This window comes from Epinephelus moara, chromosome 11 (assembly GCF_006386435.1).
Source record: "Epinephelus moara isolate mb chromosome 11, YSFRI_EMoa_1.0, whole genome shotgun sequence".
Taxonomy (NCBI): domain Eukaryota; kingdom Metazoa; phylum Chordata; class Actinopteri; order Perciformes; family Serranidae; genus Epinephelus; species Epinephelus moara.
In genome coordinates, this window is record NC_065516.1 from 37,271,252 (window position 1) to 37,285,330 (window position 14,079).

At 43.0% G+C, this 14,079-nt stretch overlaps 2 protein-coding genes across 3 annotated transcripts in view; one reads left to right on the forward strand and one right to left on the reverse strand.

Annotated features, from left to right (window-relative positions):
• Positions 1-1,121: 1,121 nt before the first annotated feature.
• On the reverse strand, positions 1,122-9,700 carry gcm2 (glial cells missing transcription factor 2). Of its 2 annotated transcripts, none has more exons than XM_050056830.1 (8): positions 9,415-9,700; positions 5,537-5,600; positions 4,383-4,571; positions 4,180-4,292; positions 3,631-3,756; positions 3,296-3,552; positions 2,814-3,057; positions 1,122-2,643 (listed from the first exon to the last, which is right to left on the reverse strand). In XM_050056830.1, exons 1-8 carry the CDS (start codon positions 9,505-9,507, stop codon positions 2,329-2,331), a joined length of 1,401 nt encoding a protein of 466 aa, XP_049912787.1. In that variant the 5' UTR covers positions 9,508-9,700; the 3' UTR covers positions 1,122-2,328. The 2 variants fall into 2 exon arrangements, with proteins under 2 accessions (XP_049912787.1, XP_049912788.1); XM_050056831.1 differs by lacking the exon at positions 9,415-9,700 and adding an exon at positions 6,570-6,664.
• A 2,596-nt stretch (positions 9,701-12,296) lies between these two features.
• sycp2l (synaptonemal complex protein 2-like) overlaps positions 12,297-14,079 on the forward strand; it is a 15,986-nt gene continuing 14,203 nt past the window's right edge. The window contains exon 1 of the mRNA XM_050056404.1: positions 12,297-12,392. Coding sequence (XP_049912361.1) covers positions 12,297-12,392 — 96 coding nt within the window. The remainder of the gene's footprint in view (positions 12,393-14,079) is intronic.

The window sequence follows — 14,079 nt, forward strand, 5'->3', positions numbered from 1 at the left end:
CCTGGTGGTCCTACCTGTTGTTGGACACTCACCTGTATCACCTGGACACTCACCTGTATCATCTGGACACTCACCTGTATCATCTGCACACTCACCTGGTGGTCCTACCTGTTGTTGGACACTCACCTGTATCACCTGAACACTCACCTGTATCACCTGGACACTCACCTGTATCATCTGCACACTCACCTGGTGGTCCTACCTGTTGTTGGACACTCACCTGTATCACCTGGACACTCACCTGTATCATCTGCACACTCACCAGGTGGTCCTACCTGTTATTGGACACTCACCTGTATCACCTGAACACTCACCTGTATCACCTGGACACTCACCTGTATCACCTGAACACTCACCTGTATCATCTGGACACTCACCTGTATCATCTGGACACTCACCTGTATCATCTGCACAGTCACCTGGTGGTCCTACCTGTCTGGATCAAACCATTTTGAAAGGACACATCAGCGCGTGTTGTCCTTTGTTTACGTCCGGACTGAGGTCATGTAGCGATGGCGAGGTGAACGTCCAGCAGGAGGTGGGTGTGTGTGATTGGTTGTTGGGATCAGAGCAGCGTCTGGCAGATGTTAATGTAGCCTGGAGGCGGAGCAGTGAGTGACTGTAATGGAAGGTACTGACAGAGGACTCAGTCTGAGGGTTTTAAAGGTTCACAGTGAGGACAGCACAACCGTTCCTGTCCTGACGTGTTCTTGTCAAAACAACATTTATTACTCATCCAGACTGGAACCGTCCAAACAGCAGCTCTTTGATCCTCCGCTGCAGGTTCTCATCCTGAGGCTCTGGACCCAGGAGGGGACGCCGGTCCACCTGTGGCCCGTCTTCACGCCATGACGCCCAGAACGTGATTTTAATCTGAGCCTCGTATGTTTGAGTTTAACTCGAACCAGAGCAACTAAAGGAAACTTTAGGAAACCGTGAGAAGAACTGAGAATATAAAATATTTTACATGAAGTGGAAAAGAGGTGAGCGGGTTCTGTGCTGCTACGCTGCTGATCAGCTGTTGACTCCAAACACACTTTTAAAGGGATGTTACACCAACTTTTAGTCCCAGCTTGTGCTTTAACATCAGTTGAAGGAAAGAGAAACAACAGTCTGTACAACAGTTGGTTTAATGTGAGACTTCAGTTCAGACAGAAACAGTTTTACATCTCACAGATCTCTTCAGTCAACTACTGGTTCACTCAGTTTGTTCTTTCATTCAGACACAGTTCAGCATGCTCACAGGTTTACTGACGGACTCAATAAATAACCCAAACACTCATGAAGACAACTTCCACAGCTTCATTACACTCAGACTGCTGTGACATTAAAAAGTCTTTGGTGAAGGTCTAATATTTGATATTCAAATTCATCAGATCAGAAATCAGGAGGATTCTGGCTCTTCTGGGGTCGTTTATGGTTTAAAGTGATGTCACAATAATTGAATCCTGAGTTTGAAGGTTCATATTTGACTCTGAAAACTTGACAGAACAAAGTCTCCTTGTTGTCGTGTGTTGAAGCTCTCAGCCACATCTGTCACAACCAGCCGCTCAGTTAATTAGACGAGGTTAAATTTGTTATCACATATGCCTCAGTCCTGGGGACGCTGAAGGATGTGACACACCTCACTTCTGGGGACGCTAAAGGATGTGACACACCTCACTTCTGGGGACGCTAAAGGATGTGACACACCTCACTTCTGGGGACTCTACAGGATGTGACACACCTCCCCCACATGATAACGTATACCTGCAGAAACAATCTCCACCACAAAAACAACCATCAGGTGATGTCACAACAATCAAATCCATGAATTGATGGCTGCAGCTCAGTTTGCTGAAGAAGGCCATGAGATGTGGCTGAGAGCTCCAGAAGCACCGGGTCTGAGTTGGGTCTTGTGTTGAGGCTTTTTGACCAAACAGAATCCTGGTGTCTGACGCACATTTCACTCCAGTGTTTTCACTTCTTGTCCTGAAAGAGTCGGTCGAGGGAAGCTGGAGAAGGATCTGCCTCTGGGAACATGACAGTACTCCATGAGCGTCTTCAGAAAGTTTCTCATGGACCAAAATTTTGGTTCGGTCAGAGTTTCGTCCTGATAATCCACATCCTGTCCGCTCCTGATCCGTGCAGTGGCAGATGTCGTTCAGCAGGTCGTTCACTGGGTTTTGTTTCACACAGTCTGTGGACAGATAGTTTGTGTTTGGGCTGTAGCAGTAGTTTTTCTCATAGTGACAGTTGTAGTATCAGTAGTCATCATGGCACCACGTGTTGGGTGGGTGCAGTGGTGGTAACAGCAGTCGTGGTAGCTGCGGTGGAGGTAGTGCTGCCTCAGTAGTCATCGTAGCGGTACGTGTTGGGGTAGGTGTAGCGGTAGTCATAGCCGTCGGCCCGCTCTGTTTTAGTCTGCAGAGGTTCGGGCTGAAACGACAGAGACTTGATGACTCCACCTGACTCCTCCGTCACCTTCACCTCGGTGGAATAGGAGGAGGAAGAGGCGTCATCCAGCAGAGAGGAGCAGCCAGGGAGGCCTGGAGGTTTCGGGGGAGCGCAGGACTGGTAGGACGGGAGGCCGGCAGGAGGTTTAGGACATGATTGGTAGGAAGGGAGCGCTGCAGGAGGCTTCGGACAGGGCTGGTAGGAGACCTGAGGAGGGACAGTACAGGTGTTAATGTAACAGTACAGTGAGGTTTAAGCCCCGCCCCTCTATCGAACTGTCCTGTCTATCAAAAAAGACAAAGTGGGACTGTGGGTCTCAGAGGATTAAAGGAAGATTTCAGGTCTGCAGATGGACCCTCCTGATGAACTGTACCCACCTTGGTTGTGGTGGTGATGATGGTCTGCAGTGCTGCGGGGGACCCTGGGGCGTTGCTGGGGTAACGGCAGGGGTACTCTGCGCTGTAGTAATGGTGGTTGTCACCATAGGGGGCGGAGCTCTTCAGCAGCTCCTTCCAGCCTGCAGAGGGCTTCGCCTGGGGGTCGAAGGAGGAGGAGGAGGAGGAGGAGAGGGGAGCCGATGATGACGTGGAGGAAGAGGAGGAACCCAGGACTGGAGCCACCCTGCACAGAAACCAGGATCTAGTTTAGACCTGTTGACACTGTCAGATTCTGGATAAGACCTGCTCAGTCCGCCAGGATCACGTCCGTCAAGACCTTTTTGACTCTGTTCAGGGTTTCAGGGTCTGGTTTACACGCAGTTCGGCAGTCCAGATCTCATTTAAACCCCTGTAGCTGATCTGGATTTGGCTGAAAGTATTTAAAGACACAGGATGTGTTTTGGAGTGTGTGCGATGCTGACCTGGGGTCACAGAGGTCAGACGTCATGGGATACGAAGGCGAGGTCAGGTATCCTTGGAACTCGTAAGAGGGCCGGCCCATGTAAAGCCTGGGATTGGCTGGTTTCTGCAGTGTGGGTGGGGCCTCTCCTAGTGCATTGTGGGGGTTGTAGTAGGGCTCTGGGCTCTGAAACGCTGGGTAATGCTGTGGGAAATTCGGCTCGATGAAGGAGATTCTGTCTGATGGATCGACGCAGGAGAGGAGGGCGGGGCCCAGAGCCTGAAACAGTTGACAACAAATAAGCAAACAATAAACAACACCAACGTTAACCAACAGCTGTTGTGTGTTGTTGTCAACCTGTGTTTCAATGAGCCGTCTTTTGGGCGTGAACGGCGGGGAGCTGACTCGTCTCTTCACTGAACTTCTTCTGGCTTCAGTCTCAGACTTGGACTCTGGTCTGGGATGATCATGGACCCCTTTAGCCTGAAGGACAACAACAACAATGACAGACTGTTTAGAATCTGGTTTGAATCAGGCCATACCTCCTCCAATCTGTTCATGCATTCAGGATCTGGTTTAGTCCTGTTTACACAGACACAAACTGGTTTAGCCCTTTCCAGACTTGAAGACATTGTTTGAATATATTTGTGCTTTCAGGAATTATTTTAAAACTAATTAGAATCCTAAGATCTGGCTCAGACCGGTTTAGAAGTCCAGGATCTGGTGTAAACCCGCTCAGACCGTCAGGTTGTTTAAGAATGTTTAAGCTTCATGGTTTCATGGAGACAAAAGCTGGTTCAAATCTAGTCTGATGTCCACATACTGGTTATTGTTCAGGATCTGGTATGAAGTGCTAGATATGCTACGTTATTTAGCCAGTTAGCATGTTAGCATAAAGGTGGTGACCTGGAAGAAGATGGCCTTTCCATCGACTCTCCAGAAGTTGGTGACGGGGTAACCGCTGTGGCCGCGACATGGCAGTAGCTCCAGAGTGGCGTTACAGCTCGGACACAGCTTCTCTGAAACACAAAGAGTCCAGGTCAGGAGACCGGTGGACACAAGGAGACACAGGTGGAGGGTACCTGAACAGGATCTGTGTTTGTACTTACTCTGCTGTTTCTGCCGGGCCTTGTCGCAGATGGCGGGGCGCAGCTGCAGCCGGGACCCGTCGGGCAGCGTGCAGCCTCGTGAACAGACCACCACACCCAAACAGGACTTCTTCAGGATCTGACAGTTGTGGTTGTTGGTGTTTCTCATCGCCCAGCCGGAGAGATGTCTCTGAGCGTTCTTATCTTCAGCTAAGAACAAAGCGACAGCTGAAACAGTCCACTCTTCTCATGGATGTATAAAGAGACCTGGATACAGCGCTGGAGGCGGGGCCTAATTTTTTTACTATGAAAGCTGCTCAGTGGTGCATCAAGACAAAAAGGTCCAACTGCTGTGTATAAAATTACAGAAGCACTGGGTCCCATACAGCAGGCGTACTACAGACTTCCTTCCACTGATCCAGCTACTTCCTGTTTGCTAACTTGAGTGGGGCTAAAATGATTTAATCATGAAGCTCTTCCAGACTTTCCAAACATCATCGGACTAAATGGATCAAACCCTGATGGTGAAACGAGTCATTTTGGGGGGTGACACTAAAAAATGGATCCACTGCTTTAAAGACGTCTTGTTCGCCACATGAGTCTTTAGGGAAAAGTCTTTGTTGGCCCCATGACATCATGTGATGGTGTAATTACACTGTTTGACCACTATGACATCATGTGACGGTGTAATTACACTGTTTGACCCCATGACATCATGTGACGGTGTAATTACACTGTTTGACCACTATGACATTTGGCTTCACAGCCTGGCGCACTTCCTGACTCCCCATATTTATAAGACATTCTGCTCTGCAACCTGAAACCTGGACAACTGATGCAAAACAGCGCTGTACACTGGATGTCAGTGGAGTTCAGACAAACACGATCAAACTCAACCAACATGTTAATCAGTAATGAAAATGTCATAAGTCAGAGACAAGACGGGATTTATACAGCCAGTCATACCGCCCAGTGTGACATCATACCGCCCAGTGTGACATCATACCGCCCAGTGTGACATCATACCACCCAGTATTATGTAATTGAATCATGTCTCACAACACCACGTGTTAGAATGTCAGTAATCAATAATCAATAACACCGATCATGTGTTTGATCCTGAGACACAGTTCACCTCTCTGTTCAAACTGATTTCATCTGCAACTGTTTCTCACCACTGTAGATGTACCGAACATAACCGTCTGTCCACTCCTGGAACGGGTCGAACTGCTTTGTGTCCTGCAGACAGACAGACAGGAGGACAGGCAGACAGACAGACAGACACACACACACACACACACACACACACACAGACAGACAGACAGACAGGTTAGTCTAACATGTGAGACATTTGATCTGATGGGTCAAAAGGCCCATTTCCACCGCAGGAACTTCGGGGTAATTTTACAGGGCCGGGGCCGTTGGTGCGTGTCTCCACCACAGGAACCACCCCCGAAGGACAGAGTTCCGGAACTTTTACAGGGGCTAAACAAGTCCCTGCCTCGGGGTAGGTACTCAGAACGGCCCCGAGAAACTCCTGGCTGGGGCTTGGGATTTACTTGGTGCTGATTGGATATACTCAAGGAGGGATGTGACGTCAACAGAAAGCAACAAAGTAGCCGGAATTTTTAAAACTCAGCAGACGAGGGTTAGCTCGTTCACATAGCCTCCGCCGCCATGTAAACAAACTCAAGAACTGGTCCGTGAAAAAAATATTTTTTCCAGCGGATATCTTAGTTACAACATGATTGAGCTAGCAAAGCAGCTTTGTGTTGCTATGTGTGGTATTTATTCAGTTTTGGGTAATCACGATGTCTTGAAAGCATCAGTGGCTGCAGCTGACAGGGACAGCTAACGTTAACACTAGCAGCAAAGCTAACATCAGGACGTCATCTGTTAAAAGCCTCCTGTTGTCGGATACGACATGAAACTACTCCAGTTAGCTCAATCATGTTGTAACTAAGACATCCGCTGGAAAAAAATTTTTTTTTCACAGGCCACTTTGTGAGTTTAGTGAGTTATTACAGACACCGCTAACGGCTAACAGCTAACAGCGTCCCTACATCGCCCCGGTCAAAATGGTCGCGCAACGATTACCCGTAACTTTACAGGAACCTTCCTCCTACTCCGCTCTCAGTGGAGACACGGCGGTTGAGAGGGCCGAGCGAGAGGACGTTCCTGTAGTAGCTCCTGCCCCCCAAATAGTACCAGGAACTTCTTCAGTGGAAACGGGCCTAAAGGTTAAAGCAGTCGTGTCTTAGCCAGGAGGTCGATGGCACCCAACAGGACGCAGATCTGGTGACCATCAACGGGCCAGAGCTCTCATGTAGCACCACTGAGTCAGCCAACACCCTGCCACAAATGGGTCGAGTCCGACGGCCACCTGGGTCATGATGAACGTGAACGTGAATTCTTCTTCGTTGGTATTTATGGCAGAAAACAGCCTGTTAAAGCTGAATGTTTGATTCATGACAGAGAAGTTGAGGTTTTATCTTTAATCAGAAATGTGAAAGCTGCTGAGCTCCTGTCTCTGTTAGACTGATCAGTTTACAGATACGTGTCCGAAAATCAATCCCAGATATTGATCAGTGACGAGCTGACTCTGGATCAGCTGTTCCACCTGAGAGGCTCTGTTTGTTTTGGTTTCACTGAAAACTAAAATATAAAAACCAGTTTTTACTGTTTGAGCATCAACAGAGAGAAGAGCCGAGTCAGCTGCTTCACACACACACACACACACACACACACACACAACCTTCAGATAACCTTTAACAAACAGTAAACCTCACACAGGTTCAGTATATTTGTGTCACACTCAGAAAATGAGTCAGTTCCTTCTGTCGATGTGACGGAATCAGCTCCGTGTTTGTCCACGTATAAAACTGTAGTTTAAACGTTATTATTATTGTTATTATTATTATTATTGTTACAACATTTCATCAAAACATATTTTCTTCATCTGCTAAGAAAAAGAATTTTCAATGATAATTAATTTTCATAATCAGAAACACGTTTTATAATCTGTGATATTTCATGTGGTGCAGAGGGAGTTTATTTATTAGACAAACTGAATCCATTAAATACGACTTATTAAATAAGATAAAGATTTACACTTTGAACCCGCATTTATAACATTGACACTACAGATACATTCATATATCTTGTCCTCAACAGAGTCTGTCTCAAAAAAAAAAAAAAAGATTCAAAACTGATTTTGGATTAAATTTGTTGTTCGAGGGGAAAATGGCGGCGAGGTGAGCTGACGTCAGTCGAAGGGATTTAGTCAGAAATAAAAAGAGTTTATGATCTGAAAATATCTAAAGAAGAAAAGGGAGAGAAGTTCTATGATTTCCTTAAATCTTCATAATTTATCTGGGAACTCTGGAGGAGAATTAATAAACAGCTTCACTGTCACATTTTTAAACTAAATATTTTACTCATGTTGTGACGGTTTTCAGTCAAAAGCTAAATGAGTTTAAATTTAATGATGTGACATTTACATATTCCATATTTCTGCAGAGTCTCTAAATATGTTTGGTTATTTAGTTAAATTCAGTTTGTCTTTATAAAGATGACACTGAGGTGTAACATATGAACCACATCAAGGGGAAATATGAGAGAAAATGAAAGATGTTGACGGCTCTTTGCAAAAACATGACAATCTGTCTTTATATAAAATGTGACTGTGTTCATTGTGTGTGCACAGCGATCAATAATCAAACCTCAACGTGTTTCCACTGAACAAACTCTAAGCCGAGGTCTTGGGTCCAGACTCCATACGACATTTTGAGAATGTAAAAACTCAAATGAAGAAGTTATTAGTTATTTAATATTTCCATGAGATCTTTTCATTTATTCAGTTTTTCTAACTTTACGTCTGTAAACAATATTAATATATGTGTGTGAGCTGAATGATCCTGATCTGAAACATGCTTCAATTATTGATCGCCTGTGCACAGATATCCTCATCATGTCAATAAATACAGTTATTAAAACACATTTAATGTTAATTTAGTTTTATGTGAAGTTATTTTCAGGAGACAAAGATTGTTATAATTCAACAAACAGCAGAACTCCACCTGAGGAGCAAATTGAACTGATCAGATATGTGTCTGAATGTTTTATTATTAAATGTGACAGGCTGAATGTTTTATTATGACGTTATTATTAAATGTGACAGGCTGAATGACAGGCTGAATGTTTTATTATGACGTTATTATTAAATGTGACAGGCTGAATGTTTTATTAAGATCACTTATACTCACATTAATAAATAAAACATAACGGACCAAACTGTTCATTTTTTAGACTATTTCAGAAAATGACAAAGTTTATTCATTTATTGATCTGTTCAGTTATATTATTTTAATGTTTTATTATGACGTTATTAATTAATGTGACAGGCTGAATGTTTGAATGATCGGACGAATCACGGACCAAATCTCTCTAACCGAACCCTGCTCGTTTTTATTGCCAATTTAACACAGTGACAAAATACTTGAGTTTATTTATTGAACTGTTAAATTATATAATTTTAATCTTTATTTATAAGTTATTAATTAATGTGACAGGCTGAATGTTTGAATGATCGGATAAAAGATGGACCCCGGCCTCTCCAGTCAAACCCTGTTCGTTTATAGACTATTTAAGAACATCATAAAATGTATATTGATCCAACAGAACTGTTCAGTGTTTAATAATAAAGACTATTATTATTCACATTAATAAATAAAACATGCTGAATGAATGATGACGGACCAAACTCACTGTAATATAAACTGACTTTCATCATGTTGTTGATTTATTTTAAACCTTTTGTTTTTTGACGCTGATCAATAATGTTTCTAATAATAAGGCTGCTGGTCAATAATGTTTCTAATAATAAGGCTGCTGATCAATAATGTTTCTAATAATAAGGCTGCTGGTCAATAATGTTTCTAATAATAAGGCTGCTGGTCAATAATGTTTCTAATAATAAGGCTGCTGATCACTTCCTGTTGGAGTGAAGCTGCTGATCATCTGACTGACGATCACTTATTGATCACCGTGTTACCTGCGGCAGTTTGGGGTCGTTGATGTCCCACGTGAACTTCATCCCGACGGAACACACACAGTCGGCCTCCTCGCGCTCCTCGGCCCGGGACATGCTCGCGCTCCCTCTGATCCGGGTCCTCCAGGTTCAGATCAATTAACCGGGTCCGTGAACAGCACAGAACCTGCGGGAATAAACCGGAAGCTGATCACTGTCTGCGACTGAACTTTTTATTGATTATGGATTAAAACGTCCGGTCCGCGCGGCTCCTCCTGAGGGCGCGTGCAGCTCCGGTGAGTCTCAGGTACGAAGTGAATGAACAGGTGAGAGAGGCGCGAGCTCCCTCAGAGTGTGTGTGTGTGTGTGTGTGTGTGTGTGTGTGTGTGTGTGTGTGTGTGTGTGTGTGTGTGTTTAAAGGTCCTGGATGGTGGTTATATTTATGGATTATTGATCACTGATATTAAAACAACAACAATAGAACTTCCTGTTTATGTTTATTGATCAGATATTGATAAACAGGTGTCGGTTTAGATAAATAATAAAAATATGAACCTTGTTATTAAAATTATTATAATAATTGTTGTTGTTTCTGTGAAATAAACAATAAACAGCATCAGTCGGACATTTTTACAGTTTCTTCATGTTTTAGTGTTTCAGGTTTTAAAGATGCTGATTCAGAGAAACACACACACACACCTGTTCGTGTGTGTGTGTGTGTGTGTGTGTGTGTGTGTGTGTGTGTGTGTGTGTGTGTGTGTGTGTGTGTGTGTTGTGTAAACACTTCAATGTTTCTCCTAAAACAAACAAACTCATTTGTCATCAATTAAAGGACGAGAGGTCGTCAGCATCTGTCTGTATGTCTGTGTCTGTGTGTGTGTGTCTGTGTCTGTGTGTGTGTGTGTGTGTGTGTGTGTGTGTGTGTGTGTGTTTCTGATCTACATGTGGCAGAAAATGAAGTTTAGTCTTTGGTTAATTCTAATGTGTGTATTCAGGCTGTAATGGCTGCTGGGCGCTCAGTAGAGGAGTGTGTGTTTGGATTACATGAACTGAATTACTGACGTACTGGCTAGCACCAACAGCTAGCTAACGCTGTGTGCTGATCAACACCTGGAGCAGAACAAAGCTACAAAGTTGTCTGTTGTCCCTCCACATTAAATGATATTCTGTGTAGACGTCTCCATAACTTTGAACCAGGGACAATGAGACAAATCTATGTTTGGCAAACATGACGTGCTTACGTTCACATTATTGATGGCAGTGCCAAATAATCACAGACCCAACAAACATCACTGACAGCTTCTGTTCGACAACAGTTTTGGTACCTAACAAAAACACGTAGAACCAACAGGCTCCTTGTCGTCTCCAGCCGCCATGTCAGAAGTTTGTGACGTAGCTTCTGTTATGTCTCACGTGGTGACCATTGAGGGTGAAAAGAGTCCGTTATTCCACACTCAACTTTTGGACCATTTTGAGTGCCCCAGTAATTCACTGCACTTTCCTGAACTGTGCAGTGTGAAAGCACTTAAAGCACTCAGGATGTGATGTGTTTAATCCAGACGCTCAGTAGAGGCGTGTGTGTGTCGGCTAAACGTAACCATGTGTGTGTGTCGGCTAAACGTAACCACGTGTGTGTGTCGGCTAAACATAACCATGTGTGTGTGTCGGCTAAACGTAACCACGTGTGTGTGTTGGCTAAACGTATCCACATGTGTGTGTTGTGAAAGGAAAAAAACATCAGTTGGTGGTGTTGTACCAACGCAGTGCTTTTATTTTGAAAGAGACTGTATGCAAACTGTACATTTCCTGTGAAAACAGAAGTGTATTTTGAAAACAGACAATGCATGTAACAGGCTGAAGTTGACACGGTGTCCCAGAACGTCAACAACCAACACACCCAGGGTACCTTGGACGTCATATGTTGATTACACGTGACGAGGTCGCAGTGAGGACGTGTTGGCCGTCATCATCTTGACGTAGAATAACGTCATTTTGTCGTAAGTTTTAAAGAACAAAACCCAACGTCAGCTAAACATCCTAACGTTAACGTAAACATAACGTTAACGTTAAATTCTAACATTTTTAGACATCTTCAACATCGTCAACCTGATTTTCATTCCAACCAAATTTGTCTGTCCGACGTCTGTCTGATGTCATACTGACATGCAGTGCATGCTGGGAAATGCTGTGTTGATGCTTTTTATCAACTCTGGCGAATTATTTACCTTTAAAATCTGTTTTTTGTTTATTTTCCGGATGAATTTCGACGTTTAAATATCAGCAGTTGTAATTAGTGTTGAACAGAAACAGACTCCTCTGCTGATGTTTAAGAGCTTTAATGACGAGAATGACACATTAACAGATCCAGGGTTTTATTATCATTATTGATTATTATTGATTATAATAATTATCATTATCGTTACTGGGCTCATTCTGATATTTTACAAATATACATTAAGCTTATTGTGGTGAGCAGCAGGCTGAACAACACCACTGGTCATAGAACTTTGTTTTAAAGTATCTTTGTGGTATTTTTATTGGAACTTTTCTAGATGACAGTTTGTGTGTGTTGCAGCACTTTGTTTCTTTTTATTTTATCATATGTTTAAAGTTTAAAAACCAGAGAGACTGAAAACTGTGTCATAAATGTTCAATGTAAAATTAAATGTAAATGTTTCCATTAATATGTCCACCCCTGTCTGATTATGAATCCCAATAACATTAAAGAATAAAAACATTTAAATCAAGTCTCCTGAAAACATTTGCAGATATTTCTCATTAAATGAAGAAAGATGTGAAATAAAATGTTTAAATGTTAAAAACAGGTTCAGACTTCAGTTTTTCTGACTCATCAATAAAACGTCAAGCTGAGATTCTTCCGCCGCTGTGGGGACTATTTTCTCTCCATGCGCCTGCGCGGCCTGGACTCTGATGAGTTGATCAGCGGCAGGTGTGCGCGTGGCCGTGCACGCTCCCGACACGCCGAGAGAAGAGACACGATGGTAAATAAACTTCAGATTATTGATTCTCATGGTTTCTGATCGACTCTCTGTGAAACTGATCACTGTTAAAGATTACTGATCCGTTTGACTTCAGTCTGACGTCACTATTATCAATAACATTTCATATATTCATGTGTTAGTCTTTATTTCATCAGCTGAGTCTGATTTGATTCATGCTCATGTCAATCTGTCATTCTGCCTGCCTGCCTGTCACACAGTGCGGCCTGCAGCGCCCCCTGCTGTCAGTCTGCAGGAAGTGACGCCATTAAAGTTTACACTGATGGAACAAAGGAAATAAAAGTGCAGAAGAAGAATTCAGTTTGACAACATGTAAACATATGATGACATCTTTATTTTCAGTGACACTGAATATACATTCATTCAACACCCATGTTTGAGAAGCGTGCGCCTCGTGCACGGTGCTGTCAGTCTGTTCCACCGAGAAAACATCAGCCATAAAAATAATAAATCATTACTGTGTCTTCTGTCCTCGATACGACATCAAATTAAAGTCAGTTAAATATAATGTATTTATCATTTAAAATAACTTAAATACATTTACATTTTAATAAAAAAACAAATAGTAATTATTATCATTATAATTATTATAATAATAATTTAGATAATTAAAATGACCTTTATGCTATCGAGGGTTTCAGCAGGACTTTTAATTTGTAAAATGGAGGCGAAATGTTAAAATGTTTACATCTTGTTTAAAATCTGATCTTTTAGTTAAAAATGTTTTTGGTAAGAATATATATTAATATTTATAAATATTCATCAATTTATCCCCTGACATCATGTGACCTCTACAAAAAAACCTTCTGCATCTTCTCTGATGTTTCATTCAGCTGTACCAACATTTATCATTTAGATCTGATGAATTATTTATGTCTCATTATGTCAATAATATCTACAAATAACTGCCTTTTAAAGTACACCGCACTACACGCTGGTACCTCTCCAGAGCAACAGTGATGACATACACTCAGCGGCCACTTTATTAGGTACACCTGTTCAACTGCTCATTAACACACATATCTAAGCAGCCAATCAGGTGTCAGCAGCTCATTAACATTTAGTCATTTAGACATGGTGAAGATAGATAGATAGATAGATAGATAGATAGATAGATAGATAGATAGATAGATAGCCTTTATTGTCCCATGGGGAAATTTGTTTTCACAAACTGTCACAACAACATTTGGGTACACAAAAACACCACCAACTAACACCATGCACAAACACCACCAGACATGAACAACTGACACATATATATCACACTCAGGAGGGCTGGGTCCATACAAGGTTATTGGGGGAGGTTATTGAGTGCAGAGATGGCAGACGGGACAAAGCTCTTGTTGAAGCGTGCTCGTCTCCACCTCAGGGTCCTGTATCTGCGCCCAGACGGCAACAGTGTGAAGTGTGGGTTGAGAGGGTGATCCGAGTCATTGGTTATTGTTCGTGCGAGACGTGTGACAGATCGGTGGTTGAGCTCTGTGAGGTTGGGTATGGGATGGTTGATGATTTTGGATGCGGTGTGTGTTATTTTTGTTAGTTTGTTCCTGTTAGGGGTGGACAGCATGTTGTAGAAACAGGGGGAACAGTACAGAAGGATGGGTTGAATGATACTGGTGTACAGTAGTGACAGAAGGTGGGGGGCAACAGAGAGGGCACGGAGCTTGCG

Excerpts from the sequence above, each read along its gene's own strand:
- gcm2 (XM_050056830.1), bottom strand. The coding sequence starts at position 9,507 with ATGTCCCGGGCCGAGGAGCGCGAGGAGGCCGACTGTGTGTGTTCCGTC. Across the intron at positions 3,553-3,630 it reads GACGGCTCATTGAAACACAG|GCTCTGGGCCCCGCCCTCCT; the intron begins GTTGACAACAAC and ends CAACTGTTTCAG. Across the intron at positions 3,058-3,295 it reads TCTGACCTCTGTGACCCCAG|GGTGGCTCCAGTCCTGGGTT; the intron begins GTCAGCATCGCA and ends GTTTCTGTGCAG.